Source organism: Miniopterus natalensis, chromosome 1, assembly GCF_054644295.1.
Source record: "Miniopterus natalensis isolate mMinNat1 chromosome 1, mMinNat1.hap1, whole genome shotgun sequence".
In the NCBI taxonomy this organism is placed as follows: Eukaryota; Metazoa; Chordata; class Mammalia; order Chiroptera; family Miniopteridae; genus Miniopterus; species Miniopterus natalensis.
Genome location: NC_142081.1, coordinates 153,860,389 through 153,877,074, shown reverse-complemented (window position 1 = coordinate 153,877,074; position 16,686 = coordinate 153,860,389). Strand labels below are relative to the sequence as shown.

Sequence of the window (16,686 nt, the reverse complement as noted above, 5' to 3'; positions counted from 1 at the left end):
AGAGTACGTTTATTAAAGCTAAGGACAGTGAAACAAAGAAGGGCTTAGGATAGAAGAAGCAACATAGAGCCTAGGCTGGGCTGCTTTGGCTCACTGAGAAGTAAGAAAAAAAGGGGTTCTTGGAGACAGGTTCAGGGGGTTAGCCCCAGGATGAGCTGCCACTATCCATTGCTCCCCTGTAAAATACCATTTTAAATTGGTAAAAATGTAGAGTACAAATTATGAAATAATTTGGAATAAATCTGACAAAAGATGTGAAGACCTGTATAATGAAAACTAAAAAACAATGCTGAGAGAAAATAAAGAAGACCTAAAAAAATGGGAGGGCTATGTTGTGCTCCTGGATCAGAAGACTCAATATTGTTGTCAATATTCTCTAAATCCTTTATATATCCAATTGTAATCCCAATGGTTGTTTTTTTTTTTGTAGAATTTGTGGATTGATTCTAAAGTCCATAAGGCAATTCAGTGGCTTTAGAATAGATAAAACAACATTGAAATAGAAAAAGTTTGATGGCTCACATTAGTTTATTTCAACACTTATTATAAAGCTACATTAATCAAAATAGACAAATAGATCAATGGAACATTATAGAGTCCAAAAGAGATCCACATTTATATGGTCAATTGATTTTTGAGAAAGATGCAAAGGATAGTCTTTTCCAGGAATGGTACAATGATAATTGGGTATTTATATACTAAAAAAAAATGTTTTAAATAATTTTGATTATTACTCCACAGTACATACAAAAATTAATTCAAAATGGGTCATAGATTTAAATATAAAACTTAAAATTGTAAAAGTTCTAGAGGAAAGCATAGGAGATAATAATTGTGACCATGGGTTAGTGAAATAGTTCTTAGGATACCAAATGCATGATTCATAAAACAAAAAAAATGATAAAGTGGACTTGATTCAACTTAGAAACATCTCTTCTAAACACATTAAGAGAATGAAAGGAGGAGTCAAAGGGTGGGAGAAATATTTGCAATTTATATAATGGATAAAGGACTTATATCCAGAATATATAAAGAACTCTTAAAACTCAGTAGTAAGAAACAACCCCCAAAAAACTGGGCAAAAGATTGGAACAGATACTTTATCAAAGAAGATATACAAATTTCAGATTTCAAATAACAACATGAAACTATTAGTCATGGGGGAAATACAGAAGTCTTAATATCATCAATCATCAACAAGATGCAAATTAAAACCTCAGCAGCTAGCACTAGAATGTTTAAAATTAGAATGTTTAAGCATTAGAATGTTTAAAATTTAAGAGACTGACCATACCAAGAATTAGCAAAGATTTGGTTGCAATTAGAACTTTCTACATGGCTGGTGAGAATGTAAAATGGTATGGTTTTTACATTTTGGAAACTGTTTAGCAGTTTCTTAAAAAGTTAAATATACGTATACCACCCAAAAGAAATGAAAATATATGTCCATACAAAGACTTGTACATGAATGTTCATTGCAACTTTATTTGCAGTAGCCAAAAGCTATAAACAAACCAAATATCTATCAACAGGTGAATGGATAAACAAATTGTGATAATTCCATGTAATGAATCACTATACAGCAATAAAAATGAGTGAACTGTTGATTCATGCAACAACATAATTTCAAAATAATGAATTACACTGAGTGAAGGAAATCAGACAAAAATAATACATGTTGTATGATTCTAATCTAAAATTCTAAAAAATGCAAACTAAATTAAAATGATAAAGGTGATCAATGGTTACTTGGGGATGAGAGTTACACAAGGGGCTAGAAGCTGGGATGACAGGAGCGTATGAGGGCCTGTTTGTGTGGCTCAGTGGGCTGAGCATCGTCCATGCCCCAGGAGGTCGCCGGTTTGCTTCCCAGTCAGAGCACATGCCCAGGTTTCGGGTTCAATTCCCAGTAGGGGGCATGCAGGAGGCAGCAGATCAATGATTCTCTCTCACTGATATTTTTCCCTCCCCCTTCCTCTTTTTCTCCAAATCAATAAAAACATTTTTTTGTTTTAAAGTGTATGAGGAAAGGTTTGGGTGGTGGATATGTTTATTATCTTGATTGTGGTAATAGTTTCACAGGTATATTCTATCAGAACATCAGATTGCACTCTTTTAGTATGTGCAGTTATGCCTTAATTAAAGCTGCTTTTAAAAATATATCAAATATTTTCCAAAAATTGTTTAGTTTTTAAATTCAGAGCTTGACCCTTTTCCTTATTAATTTGAAACTCTTTGTTTTTTAAAAAATGTTTTCCAATCAAAAGTCACATGTGGCTAATGGCTACTGCACTGGAATGCGCAGATAGAATTTGATGTTTTGCTAAATTACAGTTCAAGAAAAAAGTCAAGCCCGGCAGGGCGTGGCTCAGCGGTTGAGCATCGACCTAGGATCCGGGCGATTGGGGTTCGATTCCCAGTCAGGGCACATGCCCGGGTTGCGGGATCGATCAATGACTCTCTCATCATTGATGTTTCTGTCTCTCTCCCTCTCCTTTCCTCTCTCTGAAATCAATAAAGATATATTTTTTAAAAAAAATCAAAACAACACATTTTCATATGAAAACTGAGAGTATTTATTATCAGGGAAGCCCTCATTGAACAAATTAGTAAAAGATGTATTTTAGGCAGCAGGAAGAAGGAATGATAAGCAGACGAATCAGTCAGCATGATGGTAAATCTAAACAGTCATTAGCTGTATAAAAGCTTGATAATAATGATGTAACTTCAAAACTATAAATAAAATAACGTTTAGATTGGTGTAAATGATAGGAGTTAAAACAGTTTAAGGGTTTGACTCCGTTCATGAGAATGGTAGGGACGTTGACTTTAGAGTTATCATCGTCAAATATCCTTAAAGTTGGTAAGGATCATCATAAAACCAAAGAAGGAAAATGTAAAACTTTCAATCTGGTGGAACCAAAGGAGAGTAACTAACTCAGTGCATTAGAAGGGATACACAGCACTGAACTTAAAATTTAATTCCTGATTTTTTTTAAGCCTTTATAGGAAATACAGAAAGTTCTTACGGTGTAAAAGCTTCGCATAAATATTTGTATAGTGTATGCAGCTTTTAAAAGACCTAAACCTAACTCATCTATATTACATTTCTAATTACCTACAATCATAATTTTGTTGTTTAACAGGGTGCATCAGTTGTCTTTGACATGCTACATCTTGCCCTGCTTTTATTAGGCCAGAATTAACAGGTTCTTCAAGTTACATGTGTTTGAACCTGATAAAATTACCCTATTTGTCCCCTGGAAACAAACTATAAAACATGAAATTAATTTAATCTCTAGCATTTTAAAAATGAATAATGTGGGTTGTTTAACAAATGTTTAAAACAGAGTAAACATCTCCTGTCCCACAAATACACAGTAAATATACTTGTTTTGATTTGAAATTATTTGGCTCTAGATTTTACACACAGACCATTTTATAAATTTAAAGAGTCATACATTTAGAAGGGAAAGTTGCTACGGGTCATGCTCTCTACCTCTAGTGCCATACTTGCTGATATCTGTAATTTTACTCTAATTTTACTGTATTTATTGTTTTAATTTATATACTTATAGAGATTTTTTAAAATATTGAGATATAATGTATACTGTAAAAAGCATTATTCCTAATTGCACAACTTGATGAATTTTATGAATGTATACACTCATATAACCACCACCATCTGACCACTGGGTGCTAGATTTCTAGCACCCAGGAAGGCCCCCTCATGTTCCATTGTAGTCAGTCAATTCTGAGTTACCAAAGGTAATCTTTATTATGACGTATCATGTAGATTAAGTTTTGCCTAAAAATAAACATCACACAAATAGAATAATACAATGTGAACTCTTTTGTGTTGTCTGCCTTCTTTCACTCAACATTCTGAGATTTACCCACTTTATGTAACCAAGCTTTTTAAAGAATACATATCATAATTACTTCACTCTTTTCTCAAATAAAGGAATTAAAAGGTGGCTTTGTGCCTTGTATCATTTAGTAACAATTAAGATTTTTACTTTTTTAGGGTTATGTGCAGTGGCCATGGTTAACATTTTTATGAGAAATGTATCCTTAATTTTTCTTTTTGAAAAATGAAATTGTTTATCACTCAAATTAGCCTCCTTTCCCCTTTTTGCTTTGAGAAGGAAAATTTCTTTACAGTGTAAACAGGGGGGTGATATATGATGATCAGGAGAGAATAGTATTAGTGATCACAAAAATATTTTTCATAAGTAGTTACAGGTCAAGATTATGTGGAATCATGTCATCATAAGTAAAGCAACTTCCTTTCTAGAAAGTTGTATATTTTCTTCCCCTCTGAAAGCTGAATATAGATACTAATCTTCACTGACCTTTCATCCAGTTCTTTGAAAATGAGATAAATGCTAGTCGCCCCTGGCTATTACTGGGTTTTCAGTCTTTATATAGATTCCAGGGCCTTAAAAGTAAAGAGAAGTTGCTAAGATCATTTTTTAAATTTTGTTTTCTTTTTTCCCCTGGCTTTATGCAGATAGCAGGGGTCAAAGAAGATCTCTTTTAACTTGAAGCTTCATACTGAATAACAAAAACCTGCGGCTTTATTAAAGGCCTTTACCATAAAACTTATTTCTGGTTTATTTTGTCTGGCAAAATATAATGTGGCAGCTGTGTGATCTACAGAGGCTGTCATGAAGTTGTTAGGTGGCAAAATAAATGCCAGTGCTTTAAGAAGTTTAGTACTTGGTTCCAAAGTTGCTTCAACAAAATTGATAAGCCAGCAATAAAATCATGTTTTTAAATAGACTTTACCATTCACAATTAACATTTTTACTACTGCTTGAATAGGATGGTCAAATAAGATATGACTGGTGTATTTTAAGAAAGAAGCTACCTTAGAGCAAATTCTTTTGGAAGTCTGCTGCCTAAAATATTACATTTATGTGGAATAATTTTGCTCTCAAAGTTTGGATGTTCCCTGGAAAAATAGAAATTGGTATTAATCCCAGGCTCTTTTCTAGGTGCTGGCTTTATGTGTAATGATACATTCATCCATCAGACAGGGTGGAAGAGACCAAAGGTGCTCACTCCAGGGCTTGAGGAGATACAGTATAGATATTAGTGGGATTTATAGAAAGTGTCAGAGAAGAAACAAAATGTGTAGACAGTTATTTGTAGTTGGCTTTATTTTAGGAGTGTGATTTTTTTTTTTTAAGCCAAATAAAGATAATATTTTAGGTGGGTAAGGCAATTTATTTCTAAATCCATAGTCAATGACATCCTGAGTTTGGTGTGATTTATTCAGCTTCCTCCTTATAAACAGAGAACTATTTAGGTCTCACTTCTAGTTTAAAATTATTTTGGATAGTCATTTTGACTTTCTAATAGGAAATGACTTTATTATAATTTGTATAAAACAGTTACTTGTAACACTTTCTGGCTTGCCACAACTCTTGTAAAATGCCTCCCTGGTGAAAAAGAAATTTTTTTAAGCATTAGGGAAGGATATAAGTCATACATACTGTGTTTCATGATATTCTTAGTATCAGTCCATTGGCATAGAAATGGAACAAGTACAAGTTCAAGAAGCAAGTTAATTGAGCCGTGATACCATTTTATTAGTGGTCCATATGTGTGTGTTGGATAGATTGGTATGCACATCTAAATCCCCACGAAGCTTTAAAAAAAATACTGTGCAGCCTGGTCAGGTGTGGCTCAGCAGTTGAGCATCGACCTAGGATCCAGGAGATCGTGATTCGATTCCCAGTCAGGGCACATGCCCGGGTTGCAGGCTCGATCCCCAGTTGGGCACGTGCAGGAGGCAGCTGATCAGTGACGACTCTCTCATCATTGCCTTTTCTATCTTCCTCCCTCTCCCTTCCTCTATTTGAAATCAATAAAGATATATTAAAAAAAAAAAAAAAAATACTGTGCAGAATGTTGTGCCCCTTCTCCAGAATTGACATAAAAGTTCTCAGTGATTTGGGAGACAGAAGGCCTGTGTGCTTTCTTAATTACCCCAAAGCCCAAAGTCAGATGCTTTGGGAATAACTTTGTTTCAATATTACAATTAACAAAGTTGACACTTCCTTTGACTCATACTTGAAAAAATAACAAAGTAATAGAGACTGGAGAATAAAATTAAAAATCCAGAATATACTCTGGTTGAATAATTTAGAGATCTTAGTATTTGAAAGTTGAAAGAAAATTTTGTTTTCTTCATAATAGAGCTCTAAAATAACCTTTTTGTGTGTGTATAACCAGCACAATCTAAATTGTTAAGTTATCATCAGAGCAGAGTGGAGCAGAAGGACACCTTTAAAAGGTTACAGACCTATGGAATATAGTTGGAATTGTAAACATTTATTATTTTCAAGTATTTCAATTACATTATTATAATGGCATTGTACCTGATTTAGGAAATTCATAATTCCTATCCTTAGGCCACTTGTATTCTAGAAAAAATATGTGAAAACAGAGTTACAAAAGCATTTTGGCATGTAATTTTTGGGTGTGTACTTTTTACTGTTGAGGATAAAGAAGGTTGCTGAGAAAGGTGGAAACCAAAGGAAAAACAAAGAGGAGGAACTTAATATATCAAAGGAGTAAAGTGGGCATATTCCTCAGAATATCACTCGTTAAACTCCGATCTCATTAGTGTTTTGTTACCAGGATGCATGGTTTGGAATTGCCTTGAGTCTTACATGTATGTAACAAAATAAAAACTAGTAGCAACCTAATTGATCAGAAGCCATACCAAGATGCCAGGGTTTGTGGCTTGGTTGGATTGGTGACTTGAATGTGTTTAGTGTTTAGGAAAAAAAGGAATAAAAATTAAAATATTATGTGTGTTTCTGCAGCAAAGGATCATTACTAAGAAATAAAAATATATTTTGTCTTCTATTCTAGTGAAGAAAAACTCATAAAATATCAATTTGGAATGACAAGTTTGCATAATTTCATGTTAATCAAAATGCTATAACTTCTATTATAAATAACATTTTTCTAAAAGTATATGCTGACATTAATATATTAATACACAGGGTGTTTCAAAAAAGTGTATACACATTTTAACAGCTAAAAGCTCAGTTTTGAAAACGAAATGTATTTTAATAAACACTGCCTTTATAATTATTCAAAGTGTGTGTATACATTTTGGGGGTACACCCTGTATAGTACATTCAAATAAATATCTTCATTTGCTAATTTGTGTTATACCTAAAGATAATGACTAAATATAGTAAAATACCTATTTCATATGTGTAGATACTCAATAAGTATTAATTGGCTTGATTGTAAAATTTTAAACCAGTTTTTCTAAATTGGGGATCTAGGTTAACTAGGAATAACGTGTAATAAATAGAACACTTATAGAAGTATATTCCCCCCAAGGAATTAAAGTAAAAATTAGTACTATTTAAGGATACTTTGTACTTTAAATCATCTGTATTTATAATATGACTTCTAGGTAAGAAATCTGTATGATAAGCAAGGTCTGGAAACCTACTACATCGGGAAGTAAGTTCTTGGGGACAAAAGGCTTACAAATGCTTGGCTATATCAAGAAAATTTACATGAAGTAAAATGTCTTTGAAGAGACTATCATCAGTTTACATTGTATAGATGTCTTAATTTCAATCATTAACACAATGTTATTTTCAAAAAGGGATTGTTCTTCTGTTTTGTTTCATATTAGAGAAACTGAAGTTTTAAAAATGGAGTAACAATTTTTATGAGGAATTAATAAAATTTGAGTTGGGAATCAATCTGTAGCATATATTATAATTTTCAGTGAGCCTTCAATAATTTATCACAAAGTTTTACTATCAAGCAGGGGAAATATTCTAAACAATTTATTTTTGTTTATTTGTGCATTTATATACCAGATGATTGATTTAACTACAGATATATTTTTATGCCCACATGAACTAAGTGTTTTAGAGAATTCTGTATTATAGTGTGACTTCATCAAATCCTTCAGAGTTTGAAACTGGCCTCTGCATAGATTTTTGCCAAGAGCCCTGATATATAAAACGGGAAGACTACTACAAGTTCTCTATTTGTGCCTGCATAGCAAAGGGATTTTCTGATGCTTTTGATTAGTATTCCCTTATCATGTTTGATACCCAGTTCTGATCATTTCCCTAATTTTCATACCATAAGTGGAAAGCCAAGAAAATAAATTGAAGAGAGCCATTTAAAGGACATGGTGAGATCTCTGAAGAAAAAAATGCATAGAGCTGTGTCTTAGTTGAAGGGAACGATGGAAGGAAGCTCTAAGACCTTCCTTTGCATATCAAATTTCTGTTTATTTCTAACTTTGCTTCTAGCTGCTTGAAATTCTGTTTAAGCAACTCTTTCTGTGGAATGTTGGTAAAGTCTATAAATAGGATCATTTGACTACTGGAATCAGTTCACATCAGATTTACTCTTTCATAATAATAGCATTCTTGAGGGCAATCATCACACAACTAAAATATTATAGGACATTAAATTACAAGCTTCTGACTTTCCATTTTTAAATATTCTTTTGTTAGCATTCTTTGAAGGATTTTGAATACATTTGCTTGAAATTCCTTCCTTTTAGTTAGACAATGAGAGTAAATTAGACTGATTCTAGCCATGATTCTAAATGTCCTCACTTGTACATCTGCATAACACTTTACAATTATTTAAAAATATATTTTGTGGTTTAATTGTTTTCTAAAGAATTCAGTACTTAAAGTTGTGTGTGTGTGTAGGGAATTTGACAGCAATGTAATTTGTTGTCACAGGTGCTTTTAGCTTTATTACAAGACATTTAAAATCATATATGAAGACAATGAAAATATTTGTGCCTAGTATGTGTTTTTTAACAAGCAGAAATATGATCAACCTTGGCAATTGTTTCTCATGTTCTTCTCCACCATCCCTCTGTCCCAAATCCCTGCCCTCCCAGGTACAAACTTAATAATTTCCTGTCTGCATGCCTTTGCTTTGGCAGTTTCTTCTCTTTGGAATCCTCCCTTAACCATGGTCAAATCTTAACTCATCTAAAGGGCCACATATAAAAAAAGAAATTATTTCTCTTTTCATTGTAGTTGAGGTAATTTTGCTATCATCTAAATCACTTTTATATTCTTTTTTTTCTATATATACATTTAATCTCCTGAATAGTACTATGGACTCTGTGAGCAAATGACCTGTATGTAATGTTTGTAAGATTATGTTTAAATAGGTATAGTGCTTAAATGATGGTTTACTGTAGATGTTCAGTGAAAACAAACACACAAACAAATACCTACTATACAAAGCAAAAGTTAAAGATACAGTTCTTGCCAGGTAATAGTTTTGCTGACCTTGGTTGTGCTGGTAAGTGACTAAATCCCTTAGCCATTTCAGAGTGACAAGCAAGTATGGATTACTTTCACCCTCAGCAGTTTCTGTTGCCTGCCACCCTGTCAGGGAGGGTATAGTCCGTGGCCAGGGATAAGAAGTGTACAAACTCTTTTCTGGTCTGGGTAAGTACCAGCATCTAGGATGGCCCGATAGGACTTAGCATTTAGACTTTTGGGAGGCATCCATGCCTCTGTTACCTGTGATTCCCAATAATTTATAAATTCAAATGGTAATAGAGATACCAGAAACCATAGTTCTGTCCCCAAATAAGGAATTAAGCATGAGCGTTAGAATCCCAGCCTCCTATCCTAGGTTTAGGGGTGGATACTGGGGAACTTGATAGAAAGGCTAATAAAAAGATTTAATTAAAATAGCAGGGTGGAGGTTGATGGTGGTGAGTGAAAGTGTGATAGGGAGATTACAGCAGGATACTTGCGCGGGTACCTGAGAGAAGAACCACCTGGGAGAAAGGACTGAGAAGGAACAGTCTTAATGTTGGTGTACACCAGGGCTCAGGCTTTGCTCTTGATTTCTTTTCAGTCATAACTCACTTTTTGGTGATCTCATCCACTCACAGGGTTTTAAATAGCATCTATTAGTCCATTTACTTCCAAAATATGCTTCTTGACACCTTTTCTAAAACTCCAGATCCAGCTGCCCAACTTGACACCCCATTTGAGTGTCTGACAGGTATCTTAAACTTAATAAGTTCCAAAGTAAAGTTCTAATTCCAACCACCATCTCCCAGCCGCTACCTCCGCAACCTGCATTATCTGTAGTCTCTTCTGTCTCAGTTAATGGTTCTCCATTCTTTCCGTTACTGAGACCAAAATCTTGGAGTCATCCTGATTCCTCTCTTTCTCATTCCACATCCAGTCTGTCAGAAAATCCTGTTGTCACTGCCTCTACTGCTCTATCTCCACAAAAACACATCGCGTTTCCAGCAGGTTCTCACTACCTCTACCGCGGCCATTCTGGTTGCAGGCCATCGTCGTCTCATACCAGATATTAATGCACTGCCTTTCTGACTGGTCTCCTAGTGTTTGTTCCCTTTAGTTGCTAATTTGAAAGGAATGTATTGTAGACTCTTTTATAATGCTATGACATGTGATATCTCAATATTTTGGAGAGCAGTCTTTGGCAAAGAAAAGATTGTTCTGCCTTGTTCTGCTGAGTTCTCTGGCTAGATTGTATGGTACTTGTTCTTGAGATACCTAAGAATTGTTTAACATAAAATGCATAAAGTGGCTGTGAAAGGCAACAGTCTACCTAGGTTTACCAGCTGGGGTTATTCATTGAACTATATTTTGCCATAAGACTTGTGGACCATATTTTTTAGCAGCCTGATGTGTGGATGGGTGGGACTGTGAGGACCATTGGTCTGTAACTCAGCTCCAATGCAACATAAGATGTTCTGACTGATTAAAAGATGTGCTCAAACACATGTTTCTTCCTCGACATAGTTATTCAAGACCTATTTGAGGTTCATAAAAATACAAGAGAATATATAGAGTTGGCTTTTTAATCTTCAAAGGAGGAATTAATTTTAATAGTTTACTTTTTTATTGACATAAAGATCAGAATCTTGGCCATAAGAGGTTAAAAACTCAGAAAGGATAAATGATTCCGTTCCAGTAAAAGTCATTTTCAGGAATACATAGGTACTGTATGTGTGGAAAACTGTTGCGTAGACTTTTGTCAGTGTCTTATGGTTTGGCCTGGATATCTGTATGCCCGTTCAGATTGAATAATGATGGCATTGGCAGTTACAGGCCTTTTATGACTTTCCTGTAGCAGCTTCTTGAGTCTATATTCCAGTCCACTTAGCAGTTACCTTAAAACCTATAGGAACTTATTTTTGAAATGGGAAGACAAAGTAAAATTTCCTTTAATAAGCCTGTTTTGTTTAGCCTAATGGCTTTACTTTTGGAAGGGGAACTGCTGAAATCTTAAGGAATTTTTTTTAATACTTCTATACATGAGCTCTTAGGCATCCATACAGGTAAACATTAAAAGTAGAGACCCATTATCACATTTGATAATATACAAGCTGCCTGAAATTCTAGTGGAACAGTGAACAAATGCTAACAAAACCAAATCCAAGTTGAGATAAAGATATCGTTTGACACAAAAAAGAGACTTTCATTGTACTTGAAAGCTTTACTAATCCAAATCTGATGAATTAGCAAATGAATTATTTTCTGTCAGTTTCAGACCACTATAATCTAAATCAGGGAATCTTAACCTGGAGTCAACAAATGGGCTACAAGAAGGTCTATGAACCCCTTTTGTATACAGAGTTTTGTTTTTATAGGCAGTTTCCTTGAAAGGGAGATCGTAGTGTTCTCAAAGGAATCCATGATCCCCTGCAAAAAAAAAGCTTAAGAACTACTGATCCTTATCCCTCTCTGTCTGTCTGTCTATCATCTATCTATCTGTCTCACTGTGATGAAGTGCTTAAACCAGTTTAGTCTTAGGACTGACAGTGAAATTTCTCTATAATTTCTAAGATCTACCATCTAGGTTTTTGAAAGATAAGCCAAATCAAGGCATTGTTAGTAATGCTAGCAGTGATTGATATATGAAGCTCTCCTTTGACTTGGTGTATGTAACTATAGTTACCCTATAATATAAATAGGCTGGGATACTCATTTAAGTGATCTGTAGTGCCTCTGATTATAATTTTAAGCAATTTTCTTTCCTTTTTTCTTTTATTTTGTGCGGTTACAAACCAGTAAGCATAGCTGATCCTGCTGCCCTTGGCTTTATCATTTCTCCATGGTCCCTGCTGTTGCTGCCATCTGGTAGTGTGTCATTTACAGATGAAAATATTTCCAATCAGGACCTTCGAGCATTCACTGCACCAGAGGTTCTTCAAAATCAATCACTAACTTCTCTCTCAGATGTTGAAAAGGTAACTGTTAAGTCTATTATGCTTGATTTTGTTTTTTATTTTGTTGGGGTAGGAAAAATAAAGACACTTGGCTACCCTACCTCCACCCTTTGATGAACAATGCATTGATTTTAAAATGATCGTGTGTTTTGAGAAGTTCATATTTATATTAATAATTCAAAATTGTTTTATAAAACTTTATGGATCTAAGAAACATGAAAAAATGTGAGCCATTATTAACTGATGTTTACAAATACTTATTAAATACCCTCTGTGTATAAAACATTGTGCTCATAAGGAAGGTAAAAAGTAACTACTGAATCAATCCTGGTAACATGTATAGAACAATCTGTAATATACGGCGGAATGAAGTAAATGCTGTATAGAGGTATAAAGTATTTGGGTATCTAGAGGAGGAACAACCTTTAGTGTAGAACGAAATCACAGCAAAGGTGGTATTTATGATGGGCTTTGTAGAATGATTAGAAATTAGAAAAGTGAAAATAGGTAGACATGGTCATTTCACCCAGGGTTATTAGTATGAGAATGACAGGTAAGAAATTATCCGCTGTGATGGGGGGATATTTGGTGGAACCAAGTAGGCTAGAGTGTTAGCTACCTGGAAGGCTGTGGTTAGGGAAAGAAAGGTGAGCTATAGGTCTGAGTAAGGAAGACTCCAGATGCCAGAACTTGAGACTTTCTTCTGAGGCAGTGGCGAGCTGTCCTAATTTTAGGAGAGTAATATGATGGGATTTCTTATTTCAGAGGGTAAGTGTGGGAAAAGTGGATAACTAGGTGCGATGAAAGACTGTGTGGGAATCTAACTGAAGAGTTTAGTAATATAGGGAAAATAACTGAATACAGGATACAGTACAGTGGAAGCAAAGCCAACAGAGTGTGTCAATTCATTTAATGGAATAATGAAGAAGGAAAAGTTTAATGATAGAAATATTCAGTCTGAGGATGGTGATGCCATTGGCATCAGAAGAAGATCTGATTTTATTGTCAAGGCTATGAAAAGAACTGGGGACAAATATAGTATATGTAGCAGGCTGTAATAATTTAGATATGGAACCTTGGAGAATTCAGTATTGGCTATGAATATCATTTCTCGTACAACATTCCACAGAAGTGTAAAAATTAACATAATAAATTGCTAGTAGTAAAATTGTTAAATCAAAAAGTGTGAAATCTTGTTTTGACCCTGCTTTGTTCTCCATCTACTACCCTCATGCATTCACAGTAAGAAAAAAATGCTAATCAAAACAGTGAGATTTTTTTCTCACTTTTCAGATTGTCAAAAATCCAAATATTCGTAACACATTCTTTGGACAAGGCTTGTGAAAAACCTCATATTTGCTGGTAGAAATGCAAAACAATACAACTTCTATGTAGGGAAATCTGACACCATGTATCAGAACTGCAGATGATTTACCCTTTATCCATAATTTCAGAAAATCATTTCAAGAGAAATACCTGCAGGTACAAAATGACATATCACAATACTGTTTGCTGAAACATTGTAATAGCAAAAGTCTGGGAAAATCCTAATTGCCTATTAATAACAGTGCTATAACCACAGAATGGAGTTCTATGCAATGCTGAAAAAGGATGAGACGATTTCTAAGCATTGATATGGAAATATCTCTCTTATTAAATTAAAAATGCAAGTAATTTTTAAAGTTTCTGACCTTTTGTAAAAGAAGGTGAAAATAAGAATGTACATTCCTTTTTGCTTGAGTTTGTTTAAAGAAGCTTTTTAATAAGAACTAATAAAAATGGTTGCTCATAGAGGATGGGCTGGGGAATTGGGGTGGGGGGAAGTCTTCCATTAATTTCTAGTCTTATTTTCTATTTCAGAAGCTCACACTTTTATAAAAAATACAAAACGATTTTCTTAAATCATGTGTTATACTTTCTTTGGAACAAATGATCATGAATATATAGTACTTGCCAAATTTTAAAATTTTGTTTTACCATAAAATGACTTTTTTTAAAACTTCTCTTCTCTAGATCCATATTTATTCTCTTGGAATGACATTGTATTGGGGGGCTGATCATGAAGTACCTCAGAGCCAAGTAAGTCAAGTCATCACATTTGTGCAACTTTACACTTTTTACAAAGCTCTTTTATATATTCATTGCAGTGTTGTTTACAATAGCCAAGATATGGAAGCAACCCAAGTGCTCATCAGTAGACCAGTGGATAAAAAAGCTGTGGTACATATATACAATGAAATATTACTTGGCCATGAAAAAGAATGAAATCTTACCATTTGCAACAGCATGGATGGACCTAGATAATATTATGCTAAGTGAAATAAGTCAGTCAAAGGAAGACAAATACGATTTCATTTATATGTGGATCTAAAGAACTATAAAAATGAACAAACAAAACAGAAATAGACTCATAGATACAGAGAAGAGTCTGATGGTTGCTAGAGGGGAGGAGGAGTGGGGGACTAGGTGAAAAATATAAGGGATTAAGAAGTACAGATTGGCAGTTACAAAATAGTCACAGGGATATAAAGTACAGCATAGGGAAATATAGTCAATAATAATTGTAATAACTATGTATGGTGCAGGTGGGTACCAGAAATATCAGGGAAAACATTTTTGTAAAGTATATGATTGTCTAATCACTATACTGTACACCTGAAAGTAATACAAAATAACATTGAAGGTAAACTGTAATTGAAAAAATAAAATAAAATTTTCAAAAAAGCTCTTAAACACATTTATGTGTTCTACAGCATACTGTCAGGCACACCAGCTTTTCTATGCTGGTCATTCACATTAATAATGTCACAAAATAAAAAGCTTCTGCACAGCAAAAGAAACCATCAACAAAACGAAAAGGGAGCCCACTGTATGGGAGAACATATTTGCCAATGACACATCGGATAAAGGGTTAATATCCAAAATATATAAGGAACTCATACAATTTAACAAAAGGAAGACAAACAATCCAATTGAAAAATGGGCAAAGGACCTAAATAGACACTTCTCCAAAGAGGACATACAAATGGCTAAGAGACATACGAAAAAATGCTCAACATCGCTAATAATCAGAGAGATGCAAATTAAAACCACAATGAGGTATCACTTCACACCTGTAGGAATGGCTGCCATCAAGTCAACAAACAAGTGCTGGCAAAGGTGTGGAGAGAGGGGAACCCTAGTACACTGCTGGTGGGAATGCAGACTGGTGCAGCCTCTATGGAAAACAGTATGGAGTTTCCTCAAAAGATTAAAAATTGACCTGCGATTTGACCCAATGATCCCACTTCTAGGAATATATCCTAAGGAATCCGAAACACCAATCAGAAAGGACTTATGCACCCCTATGTGCATAGCAGCACAATTCACAATAGCTAAGATTTGGAAACAGCCCAAGTGCCCATGAGTAGATGAGTGGATAAAAAAGCTGTGGCATATTTACGCCATGGAATACTATGCAGCTGTAAAGAGGAAAGACCTTTTATCCTTTGGCACAGCATGGGGGGAACTAGAAAGTATTATGCTAAGTGAAATAAGCCAGTCAGAGAAAGACAAGTACCACATGATCTCACTTATATGTGGAATGTAATAAAATAAACTGATGAACAAAGTGGATCCAGAGACATAGAAGCATGGAACAGACTGAGGGATCTCAGAGGGAAGGTGGGGGTGAGGGAGGAAAAAAATAAAAAATAAAGCACACGTGTTTTATATATAAAAATATAAAAATAAATAATGTTACACTCTCAGAGCAAAATAACAATAAAGTACTAAAGAAATTATTTTTTTTAGAATGTTCTTAGAATTATAGCAGTCATTAAGCAGGTTTCAATAATTCAGTCTCTTCAAAAATTATAGCAAGAGAAACAGGAGTGTACTTTGTTTTTCTAATTTAATTACTGATAAAGAAGGATTGTAAATGTCTTTGATAATTCATTCTTGTACTAAAAGTGATAATCTTTTTTGGTGCAAAAACTGTATGAATACTAACTCTGAGTATCAGAAGATGATTACTACTCCATTGCTTTTTCTCTTTTCACATTAAAAATTATACTTCACTGCCCCTTCGGCAGCAGACACAGATACTAAAGTAACCCTGAGATCTCAGATTCTGATGACCATTGGGCTGCTTTTAGTTTTTATTTTCTACAATAATCCTAATTCCTAAAAACCCTATGGAAACATAGTAGTAAATAGTAATTGAAAATTATTAAATCACTATATTTCATCAAAGCAAAGATGTAGCATATTAGAATTGGGTTTTATTATGCACATTTAGAAGTCAAAAACAAAAATAACTAGGTGTGTCTTTCATTAAATTAAGAAGTTAGAAACATTCTGTATTTTATTCTAAAATGTATACATCTTAAGGTGTATGAAAGAGGAATGATAGTCTTCAACTTGATTGGGTCTCAGTTTACATCATGGAAAATACT

At 34.2% G+C, this 16,686-nt stretch overlaps 1 protein-coding gene across 7 annotated transcripts in view; it reads left to right on the top strand.

Annotated features, from left to right (window-relative positions):
* The window catches only part of PTPN13 (protein tyrosine phosphatase non-receptor type 13), a 173,214-nt gene that overhangs the window by 42,525 nt on the left and 114,003 nt on the right, over positions 1 to 16,686 (top strand). For 6 of the 7 annotated variants that reach the window (XM_087826687.1, XM_087826682.1, XM_087826672.1 and 3 more), the window contains exons 3-4: positions 12,093 to 12,271; positions 14,264 to 14,329. In XM_087826687.1, coding sequence (XP_087682813.1) covers positions 12,093 to 12,271; positions 14,264 to 14,329 — 245 coding nt within the window. The remainder of the gene's footprint in view (positions 1 to 12,092; positions 12,272 to 14,263; positions 14,330 to 16,686) is intronic. The other variant, XM_087826685.1, reaches the window with a different exon arrangement.